General features: G+C 32.2%; 1 protein-coding gene across 50 annotated transcripts in view; it reads right to left on the bottom strand.

Moving 5' to 3' along the window:
- The window catches only part of baz2ba (bromodomain adjacent to zinc finger domain, 2Ba), a 171,413-nt gene that overhangs the window by 44,637 nt on the left and 114,420 nt on the right, over positions 1-12,356 (bottom strand). For all 50 annotated transcript variants that reach the window (XM_087256605.1, XM_087256622.1, XM_087256611.1 and 47 more), the window contains exons 9-11: positions 8,104-8,695; positions 6,513-6,794; positions 3,137-3,197 (exon numbers count right to left, since the gene is read on the bottom strand). In XM_087256605.1, coding sequence (XP_087112731.1) covers positions 3,137-3,197; positions 6,513-6,794; positions 8,104-8,695 — 935 coding nt within the window. The remainder of the gene's footprint in view (positions 1-3,136; positions 3,198-6,512; positions 6,795-8,103; positions 8,696-12,356) is intronic.

The following is a 12,356-nucleotide window of genomic DNA, read 5'->3' as shown; positions in this document are numbered from 1 at the left end:
TTGACATTATAGTCCCCTTTTTTTCTATGTTCATATTAATGAGAATACTTCCATCACAGAAATGTAAGGCTCTGCCATTTTGGTTTTTGTCTGTTCTGGTGGGGAACTCATTTTTTATTGAGTGTTATTCAACTTGATAACAGTAATTTTTTTTAAAGCGTATTAATAAGGCTAAAAAGTAACTTGAGTTAACATTTTTGAAAAGTAATTCAAATATTATTACTTATATTTCAAAGCAACGCATTACTTTACTCGTAATGTAACTAATACTTGTAATGCTTTACCCCCAACACTGATTATGACTGACTGACTAATAAGACAAAAATAAAAAACTCATTCAATAAACATGCAGTAACACTTACAATCCATTAATTAACTGTTGTTTACTGCAGTGTTGAGGAAAAAAGTTATATATTACAAATTTAAGTTTCTATTTCTTTTAAATTGTGTTACTTATGCAGTCAAGAAAAGTAACATGAAAGCATGCCATCTGTTATGTTTTTTTTATTTATTTATTTTTTTAAAGCAAGATTGGTTTAAAATTGTATTATATTACCGTTTACCCAACACTGGTTAACTGCATTTATTAATATGATCTAACAATCTATCGATAAATCTATACTCTTATTATTTTTATTAACGTACTTTAGACCCTTTTCACAAGACTGTTATGCCGCGTATAACGGCCAACAGCATCTTAAATCCTTAAAAGTTTTTAATAATTAAAAAAAAAAGTATATGCATTTATTTATGTATTATATTATCTTTACATCCAATTACAAAAAATAAATAACTGCTTATGCGAGATGTTTCTACTGCAGCGTCTATGGAGTAAATTTGACGTTATTCTCTCTTCTGGCTGCCGTCATCAATCTCACACTTTTTTTTCTTCCTTTTTCTAAAAGCCTTGATAACAAGATAGTAGAGTTTTTATTTTAGTATTTCAGCAAATAGGATTGTAAAAAAAATGTTGTACTCTTCATTTACTGCGCTCTAAGTTTACCCAGCTATGGTGACTTCTGCTATCGAGAAACCCTGAAATGTGAAAAGGGTGTATTGTACAATTAAAATAAAAGGTTGTTTAATGAACCTACGCCAACAATAAAGCTATGCATTGCATTATTAACTACATTAACAAATACTAACCGGTGCACTGCTCATTATTATGGTTTATTATGACACTTAAAAATAAAAACGAAGAATCAATTTAATGATTCAAACATAAAAATATACAGTGGGGAAAATAAATGCTGGACACATCATGTTTTTTCTTGGGAATACTTTTTCTAAAGGAGCTGTTGACATGGAAATGAACCAGATTTTACTAAAAACCCAAACATAAAAATAAAACAAAGAAAATTAAAAAAAAATCTGAAAAATTAGTTATGTGTAATAACAATAAAATGACACAAGGAGAAAGTTCTGAACTACTGAAACGTGTTTAATACTTTATATAAAAGGCTTTTTTGGTGATGACAGCTTAAAGACGCCTCTCATATGGGGAATGAAGTCACATGACTTCAACATAGAGTGAAAAAATATTGATTATCCTGTGGGTCTCGTCTGTCAAATCTGATCTTTAATTTGTATTTTCTGTTGGATTCAAGTCAGGTGATTGGCTGGACCATTCTACAGCTTGATTTGCTTTCTCTGAAAGCATTTGAGAGTTTCCTTGGCTGTGTGCTGGATCATTGTCTTGCTGAAATGTCCACCCTGGTTTCATCTTCATCATCCTGATAATGTAGATCAGGGGTCACCAATCTCGATCCTGGAGGGCCGGTGTCCCTGCAGGCTTTAGCTAAAATTGCCTCAACACACCTGCCTGGATGTTTCAAGTATACCTAGTAAGAGCTTGATTAGCTTGTCCAGGTGTGTTTGATTAGGGTTGGAGCTAAAATCTGCAGGACACCGGCCCTCCAGGAACAAGTTTGGTGACCCCTGATGTAGATGTTGGACTGAAGCAGCTAATATTAATTTACACTGATGACGGGCAGAGAATTGCTGAATAACCACTGAGAGATTTAAGCTGCTGTCTGGGCCTTCGCTGCCTTTCTGCACCTCCTTTTCTTCATGTGTTCAATACTTTTTCCTTGCTTCATTTCATTTTTTTAACCCATACTTATGGATTTCTTTGGCTGTTACCAACATCTGGGGAACATTTCAGGTCAAAGGCATCTTTAGAAATATTTTTCTGAGAAAAATGACGTTCAATATTTATTTTTCGGCGCTCGACTGGAAAAACACATGAACACATTAATCTTATTTAATGATCATTTTTGAATGTCATTTACTAAATCGATGCATTTCAAAATTGATTCTTAAATATACAAATCAATAAACATAGAAATGCATATAAAAATACAAATAAATAAACAATTTAATAGACCTTTAAATTTGTCTATTTAATTAGCATTTGTAAATGTCATTTACTAAAACGATGCACTTAAAAGTGCATTTTAAATGCATAAATAAAGAGAAAAATTTAAAATAGTTAAAGTCACATTTTAAAATGTTAATTAACCGAACAATATAAAAGTGCACCAATAAATAACTTTAAATTCATTTTAAATGCTTTTCTTTATCAATTTATCAACAGAGTTTTAAAAAAGTGCCTTGATCAGCTCACATGGGAGAGCAACCAATCAACATTTGCCTTAATAATGAATAAATTAAGAAAAACTGCAGCATTACAGTTCTTAATTTTAATTTTAAGTGTCACTCCTGGACCATCGTACATCCTAGCCAATTGCAAAAACCCTATGAATCCCCTAAATTACAATTACTGTAGTAAACATAAGCTATTTCAAGTCTAGCATTTCAATTCATGTGACATTCGCATCTACACTGATATTACAATGACATCATGCAAATATCATGAATACGAAACCTAATGTGAATATGATAATCGTTCAAAAGTGTCATAGTACCATGGTATTATCCCATCACTGTGCAGCGGTGCCACAGCAGAGTTCTTTTAATGGGTTTGTAATAACAGAGCAAAGAATTCCGATGTGAGGAAAATATTTACCCATCTGCGGTTTTAATGTGCTGTTTATACGCACTGCACAGAATGCAGATCTGCGCTTAACAGGTGTTGAGTCATGCTGCCACCAGCGTGTGTCATATTTAAACGTACCCCATTTCCAGCGGAATCCGTAAATCATCTTCATTCATCACTCGCTTTCTCTTCGCCGAGCCTGAGACAAGACAACAGCGAGACAAAACGCATTAGAAAACACACACGCACACACATTTTAGGCAAACCGTTTCATCATCGCTTACAAATTACAACTCGCGTAATGAGCAAACGACAGCAAATGTTTTATTTGTTCTGTTTTCGGAGGCGCCTGAATGTAAAAAACTCTCCTCCACAAGGCCAGGGGATTGCAATGAGGTTTCAAAGACGTCCTAAAATGTTTTCTTTTACTAATATTAACATTCTGCATACTTTTTTTATGTTATGTCATATTAACAAGTAAAACATGTATTTTAAAATAAAATCAGAGTTAAATAAATAAAAGTGGTATCCAAACATTTATTATAACATCATGAGTTTAACATTATAGTTAAATTACATCTGCTTTTAAAGATAAACTGAATAAGAAGTAAAAAACAGAAATCATAAAAACAGGACAATTATATAGACAAGATAAGTAGAGATTACGTACTAAATTAAACAATGGTTTGATACAAAAAATTAACACCATTATTAAACAATTAACGCACTCAATTATTTAAAAGTGCTGAAAAATAGTTCATGTTATAATGGAAAAAGTGGTTCTTTTATAATTTCATCTAAATGGCCTGAAAGTACTAAGCTGTGACGCAATTTTAGTATAACATAATAACCTAAAAAATAACTTGAGCCGCAATTAGCATATTAGAATAATATTCCAAACATTGTGATGTGACACTGAGAATAGATTACAAGAAAATAAAGGATAAATATTTTAATTTATTTTAATGTTTTAATGCCTTTATTGCATTTCCGGTCCAATAAATTATTTCCTTGAATAATAAATTAAAATAATAAAATAAAATAAAAACATAATAAAACAAAACAAAATAAAATCAAACAAATAATATATTTTTTTAAATAAATAAAAAAAAATAAAGATATAATAATACAAAACAAAATAAAAACACAATAAAATAAAACAAAACAAAATAAAATAAATAATAATAAAGTTAAATAATTTTTTTATTTAAAATAAAATTAAATAAATAAATAAAATAAATACATAAAAAACTAAACAAAATAAAATAAATAAAACAAAAAATAAATTAATAAAATAAAAAATAATAATACAATAAAATAAAAATGTAATAAAATAAAAACTAAATTAAGAAATAATAACAACATAAAACAAAACAAAATAAATAATACTAAAGTTAAATAAAATGTACAAATTAAAATAAAATATTTTTATAAAGCTATTTATTGTGAATACCTTGTTTTTACCGTTTTGCTTTACAATTTCTTGGGTGTTTTAGTGGTTTATTGGTGACATAACCAGAGCCCTAAATTAACACAAATATTAACATGTAAATAATAATAATTATTTTCAACAGCCACACTCGGGCATTAGAAGCAGCATTTCATTCTGTGGCATTGAAAGATGTTGAACGTCATCCAAGAGCAGATGCATTTCTGAGCCACACTTTCAGGATTTGTGATCATTTTGTTCAACAGATGCCTCTGTTAGCTTCAGAAGCGAGAACAAAAAAAGCGATTAAGAAGTGGCTGATGTGCCTCAGCTAACAGGTTAAGACAAACACGGGTACCAGGGTTAACCCAGACACCACACAAACAGCTATCCTTCCTTACCAGCTACGTTTACCTCATCCTAAACTTGACCCTGCACAAATCAAACAAACACAATAAATGGAAACTGTCTGATATTCATTCTGTTGCTTTTATTTCCTGGAACGCAGGCCAGATATGACTAAGTCCAAGGACGTGCACACAAACAAACATGCAGAAAGGAAGCCGAGTGATGCCAGACGCCGCCATTTATCTTTCTAAAAATAGACATCTGAGTGTGACAGTCCGCACACACAAACAAAAGGACATATAAACCTATTCAAGCCAGTGTCACTGACAGAGCTCACAGAGGAGGGTGTCAAGCAGATGCTGTTTTACTTTAGGTCCGTTTACGCCTGCTATGAAGACGTCACTTCAAACACTTTTCTGATGTTTAGGCTTTTTCTGTCTGGTCAGTGTTTTTTAACAGCATAAATGGATCAATATCAGTCATATCGCAGAGCTACAAGTATGACGTTGTGTTTATACAACTGTTCCATAAACGTGGAATCAGATAATGGTGTACATACAAAATTTAGTAGTAAAACTTTACTTTAAGGGGTGTTCATAAGACTGTAATGATTTATCATGGCATGGTTTGATGTTTGGTCGACCAATCAGCAGAGTGGGGGTGTGTATAATTTCCTGGGGTGTGTATAAAAAACTGTTTATTAATTTTGGTTTAATCGCATTTTCATTTTGTGTGTAAAAATCAAATGTGATGGAAACAAAAATAAATATTTGAAAAATGTATCTTCAAATTTATGTTTAGGATCAAATTTGGCATAAACGAACAAAATGTTGAAAACACTAACAAGATTATACGTGGGTACAGGGGCCATTTATAATGGCATCATCACAGTCAGGTTTACGACAGACTTATCACAAGTTTTGTTGTCTTGATAAAGTCAAGTTGTCATAACAATGTCATCGTTTCATTTAAAATGCAAACGACAAATGAGCAAATGCAAATGAGCAAATGACATTTAATAACAGTTGTTTTAAGCATGCATAAAATCATAGTCTCAAACACCAATTTGTGTGAGGAACTACTTTCTTCCGCCAATCATTCAGATCTACAATCAAGAAGTTATATATCTTACGCGCAAGATGTGTTTTCCGATTTCTTACTATTTTCAGACCAATACAACTCTAATTTTTACATTTTGCGCCATGTTGTTTAAATATGAAGGCTAATGGATTGCTTCAGTTGAGTGAGTTTCCACCCTTTCCTAATCCACGCAAGTAAAGGAGTAGAGTAAAGAGTAAAATAAAGTAAAGAGAAACTAAAGACGCTGAATGGAGGAGGCTTATTCTTTATTCTTGCGCTGCAGAAGTTCTGTTTAACTGTTTTCACGCTAGCAAAGCGCTCAGTTTTCACTACAAAGTCTGCCATGTAAAATCAAATGCGCCATTGCACAATGCAACTGACTTAAAGGGAATGGGAGATGAGGCTTTGATTGGTTTAATGCACATTATGCTCAAAACACACCCATAACTCATTAAGAGAATCAACAAAACCCTGTTAGACCATGCGTCCAGGCGCTAACCGTATTTTTCCATCCTTTAAATAGCAAAAGTGAATTCAGACATGCCCTAAATGCTTTTGCGCCATTCGCTTTAGACTTTGCGACAAGATCATTAAAATAGAGCCCATAGTCTCACTTTTCTATAGCAGTTGTAAACAGGACTCTAGTTTGGTGTTTACCTGGAGAGGTGCCAACGGAGTATGAGGAGGATGGAGAGCTGTGATAGGCACCGGAGCTGCTCACGATGGTGGGTGTGGCCACACTGGCGGGCTTAACGACTTGGAGGTTGAGCGGCAGGCAGTCAGACAGGCTGTGATTGGTGGAGGAGTTGAGGAGGCTCTTGTTGAGTTTTTGAGGAGTCTTCTCTCCATCAGTGTCCATTTCCGCAGCGCTCGCATCCTTGCGCTTCTTTTTTGTGCCTTCAGAGCCATTCATCTCACTGTCTGAATTACTGTCCGACTCTGAGGAACAGGAAAACGTGTGATGATGTTTATGGTATTTTGCTTGTGTCATTTGTTGGTTTGATGCGTTTTTCAGTGAGAATGCAAGAAATGTTATTAGAAAGAAACAATTTGAGGGATATTTCATTGGATTAAAAAATATGCGTATACAATTGAGGACAAAATTATAAGCCTTAATGTGAAATATTTCAAATATTCCCCAGATGATGTTTAACAGAGCAAGGCCGTTTTCAGAGTTTTTCTTAAAATATTTTTTTTCTTCTTCTGAAGAAAGTCTCATTTCTTTTAGTTTGCCTGGAATAAAAGCAGTTTTAAATTTTTTAAATATCATTTTAGGCTTAATATCATCAGCCCTCTTGAGAAATTAGTTTTTTAAATACAAAACAAGCACTGTGAGCTGATTATCTTGCAAAGAAATCAAGTAAAATGTTATGTACTTTCAGTTAGTCATTAGAAATGTGTTATTAAAACTAATGTTTAAAAATGTGTTGAAAAAAATTCTCTCTTTTAAACAACACTTGGGAAATATTTGAAAAACAATAAAAAAGTGTACAAAGGGCTAATAATTTTGCATTCAACTGAACATACGTTTATTTAAAAATATATACATTTTATAATAATATTCAATAATACTGCTATCTTTCAAGCATAAGAGGCTTAATTCTGACGTATCAACCACTGAAAATGCAATTATATTCAGCAAGAAATATATAAAGGCATATTTCATTGAATAAAATAATACAACTTTAATAATGTAGGAAAAATAACAAAATAAAATGCACTGATGAATATTGCATAAAGAAATGCAAAAAAAACTTGACAAGTGAATGACAAGTTAATAAAGTAAATAAAAATAAATTAAATACATAAAAATAAAATAAATTTAATTAATTAAAATTTAATTAAAGTAAAGCTACTTAAAATAAAATAAAATAAATAAAAATAAAACACATTTAATTTAATAAAAAATAATTAAAATAAATAAAATGTAGTTAAAATAATAATAAAACTAAATAAAATAATAAAATAAATTAATAACTTAAACTAAAATAAAATAAAATAAATAAAATTATAAATAAAAATAAATTTATTAAATAAAGTAATAAAATAAAACAAACTAATGAAATAAAAAAATTGTAATTAAAATAAAATTTAATTTAATTAAAACTAAAATAAATCCTGTGACTTTACTTGATAGTTCTTATGTGATTACATGATTATAAAATCTGGTATAGGATAAACTATAAAATAGTCAAAAGGGTTGTCAAAACATAACATTTAAAGAACCTCTCTTATAGCCATATCTAACCTGAGAGACTGTCATCTGAATCCTCTTCATCATCGTCCTCTTCATCCTCCACATCATCATCCTCATCATCTTCATCCTCAGCAGAATCGTCTGAGTCTTTACTGCTAGGCACCTCCTGCTCGGCTCCGCTGTGCTGAAACAGGTCCACCAGTGACTGCACCAGGTGGTTCTGGGACAGACCCTTCCAGGCCTCCAGAGCTTTGGGAGTCTTGGTCTTCCGGGGTTCGCGGCTGCGGTTGGGAGTGGGGGACGCGGATGCGGGGCTCTTGCGGCCTCCAGTGCTGAGGTTGACGGGCACATCTGAGCGGGTTTTGGTGGTGAGGGCCAGAGGGACGTCCTGGGTGCTCTGGATGACTCCGTTGGGCTGACTTAGACCCAACAGGCCATGAGAGAAAGGCAGACTGGAGGACACGCTTTGGGTTGCTGGGGGTTTGGTCCTGCCTGACACTTCCGAGCTGAGCTTTAGAGGGAGAACAGAGGAGGACGAGGTGGACGAAGATGAGGATGTGAGCGGCGCTGACCTCTTGTTGCTCTTAAATGGGTTCTGCTGTTTCTTCAGTTGAAGAGGAAACGGCTGGTCCTGCAGAAAAGACTGACCAAGGAAAAACGGAGAGAACATTGATGGAAAGTTAGTAATGGAAATGTGTGTCTCATTCACATAAAAAAAAAAAACATACTAAAAGTGTCAGTTCTACCAATTAAAATTGTACAATTGGAAAAAATTTTACTTTGTTTAGAACTTAAAATTTATATTATATTAGATTATACAGAACTTGAGATTTATATTACAGTATATTATAAATGTATATTATATTGTACTATTTTATAGTGATATATATGTATGCCTGACAAACCGTAGTAGACAAAAACATCCTCAAAGCTAGATATCACGCTGAGATCCAAATAAATTCAACAACAACATCTATACCAATCTACGCCAGTCCCTAATCAAAGCAATTAACCGGTCTGGAAAAGGTTATAAAGCAATTGCAGCAAACCACATTAAGGCATTATCTAAATTGCAAAAAGTGAAAAACATTCCCAAAAGTGGCTGCCCAACGTAAAATCCCCCAAGAGTGCGCTGACAACTCATCCAAGAGGTCACAAAAGACCCCACAACAACAACATCCAAAGAACTGCATGCCTCACTTGCCTCAGTTAAAGGGCCTCCACCATAAGAAAAAGATAGGACAAAAATGATCACACAGCAGATTTCCAAGACAAAAATCACTGCTGAGCAAAAGAGCATCAGGCCAGTCTTCGTTTTGCCAAAAAAAAAAAAAAAAGGATCCCCAAGACATTTGGCAAAATACTGACAAGACAAAATTTTGTAGGGTGTGTGCCCCGTGGTGCAAAAGTAACACTGCAATTGAGAACATATATATATATATATATATATGTCAAAATTATTAAACCCCCCTTGAACTTTCATTTTCTTTTTTAAAATTAAAATTTCCCAAATGATGTTTATTAGAGCAAGGAAATTTTCTGATAATATTTTTTCTTCTGGAGAAAGTCTTATTTGTTTTATTTCGGCTGGAATAAAAAAAGTTTTTAATTTTAAAAAAATCATTTTAAGGGTGAAAATTATTAGCCCCTTTAAGCAATTATTTTTTAGATAGTCTACAGAACGAACTATCGCTATAAAATAGCTTATCTAATTACCCTATTCTGTCTAGTTAACCTAATTAACCTAGTTAAGCCTTTATTTACTTTAAGCTGTATAGTAGTGTCTTGAAAGATATTTAGTCAAACATAATTTACTGTCATATATATATATATATATATATATATATATATTTATTTATTTCAATACGTAGTAAACGATTCATTCATAAACAGAGTGCTTTACTTCATTCTGGAATCAGCGAGTCAATTGAACGAATTGGTTGAATTGACTATGACAGTCACTTGTCACCACCTATGGGTGATTTAGTTTCATGTGTAGAAGTATCAATGTACTTTTTTATTTCATTTTAAAGTTCAAAGTCAACACACTTCAAACAATCTCATAAGATTAATCATGCATTAGTGCAACGTAAATGCATTCATTCTATGTAAATGCATTCATTTTAGGCAACCAATGCATATAAATGCTACTTCAGATTAGGCATCTTCACATCCTCTGCAATGAATTTAGCTTTTATTTCAACAAGAATTGATTGGCAACAGCATGTCTTATTATTTATATATGAATTCATTGACCAAATTCGATATTTGCCTTGGAAAATGATAAATACAATTAACAAGATCAAGAGTCTCTAATGTTAAGAACAAAGCTTCTTTGTATAATAATAATAATAATAATAATAATAATAATAAAATAAACAATAGTTATCATTATAATTAATAATAACCATAATAATAATATTAATAATAACAACAACAGCAATAATAATAATAATAATAATAATAATAATAAATCATCATCATCATCATCATCCTCATCATCATCATCATAAATAATACAACTAATAATAATAAAATAAATAATAATTATAATTATAATAATATTAATAATAATAAAATAAATAATATTAATAATAGTAACAATAATAAATATAAATATAAATAATAATAATAATAATAATAATAATAACAATAATCATAATAATAATCATAATCATAATAATAATAAATATAATAATTGTAATCTATGGATGTTATAGTTTTCTAGCAGTTTTTTTCCTCAATGTTAAAAGGCCTTAATATACATGCATACATTTATGAATCAACATTCCAGTTGGGATTATGTAATTTAATTAGGCCAGGTGAAAAAAAATCATCAACTGATGAAACATTGTTAAAAATATTGCTAGTCATCTGTGCACAGTACACTTCTCAAGCAGTTTTCGTTCTCAACATGAAAATGCCTTAAAAATACATTCATACATTTATAAATTGACATTCCTTATGGGATTGTGTGATTTCTGACTACATCTGGTGATATATAGTTCATTGTTAAAATATTCATTTTACAAAAGGAAAAAAATCTTCATCTCCAAATCAATATTACAGCAAGCACTGCCGTGGGGCAACGCTGTTTTGAAACAAAGTGGAATGAGACAGAATTTCCTTGAACGAAGCACATCTTCAGAGAAAGTGAGATTTGTATACTGAAAGCAAAGACGAGAGGAGGAAGAAACAACAAATTGACTGATAAACAAAGAGAGCGAGGGAGAGGGGAAAACCAGCAGAGAGGGAGAGGTGGAGATGTGGTAATTGCGCTGGTTGTCATGTGGCTTAAGTGCTGGTGGAGGAAAGAGTGTGAGTGAGCATAAAGCTGCTCTGACTCACTGAAACAGAGAACAGCAGAGCGGCCATCACTCCACAAAATGCTCATCAGCACACAAGCAAAGCGAAAACTCTGCCTGCCATCAAACTATTTCATAATATCCTGACTCATAAACATGATTGTGCTTAAATAATCAAATAAAAGTGCTGTGAAAAAGTGTTTGCATCCTACTGATTCTTTTTTGTTTTGCATGTTTGTCACATCATAATGTCTAACATCATAAAACAAATGTATATACTAGTCGAATACAATACAATTATTTTCTTTTTCATTTGTTTTTGAATTTCTTTTGGATCTCGGGCCAGATTTTGAGGATCTTTTGGTCTACTTCACTTTGTCAGGCAGTGATTTCTTGATCGGGAACAGGTGTGGCAGCAATCAGGGCAGGGTGTGGCTGGTGATAAACCAGACTTAAAATATATTATAAGGGGTAGTTAAAATAATATCTTATAGTTATTTTAATAATAACTTGTAGTTTTGTTTCCCCTTAATAATAAAGACCTTCATTTAAAAACTGCCTGTTGTGTTTACTTGTGTTATCTTTGACTAATATTAGCTTGATGATATGAAATATTAAAGTGTGACAAACATGCAAAAAAAAAAAAAAAAGAAAGAAATCGGTTTGGGGAAAACACTTTTTCACATCACTGTATATTTTCATATTTACTTTTCACAGGTACTTGCGAGAGTTTTTGTTTAAATTTAGTTTTTCGCTGTGAGTATACTGAGGCCTGTAAGCCCTGTTATGACTAATGCTGTGTTTACATCAGTTGTAGTTAAATAAATCACCTATTCGTGCGCAAATAGACGCGTGAACATTTTGAGTTTACTCGTCAAAATCACTTCATTCACGCATCAAATTCACTTCACAACGGATTTGCGTCATGGGCGGGGCTTCTGTCTGCCTGGTGAATGCATCTAGATTGCTAAATTACTAACATAGATTTTATTGAGAGAG

This window comes from Danio rerio, chromosome 6 (assembly GCF_052040795.2).
Source record: "Danio rerio strain M-AB ecotype USA chromosome 6, GRCz13ab, whole genome shotgun sequence".
Classification (NCBI taxonomy): Eukaryota; Metazoa; Chordata; class Actinopteri; order Cypriniformes; family Danionidae; genus Danio; species Danio rerio.
This window is presented reverse-complemented; position numbering and strand designations above follow the sequence as displayed.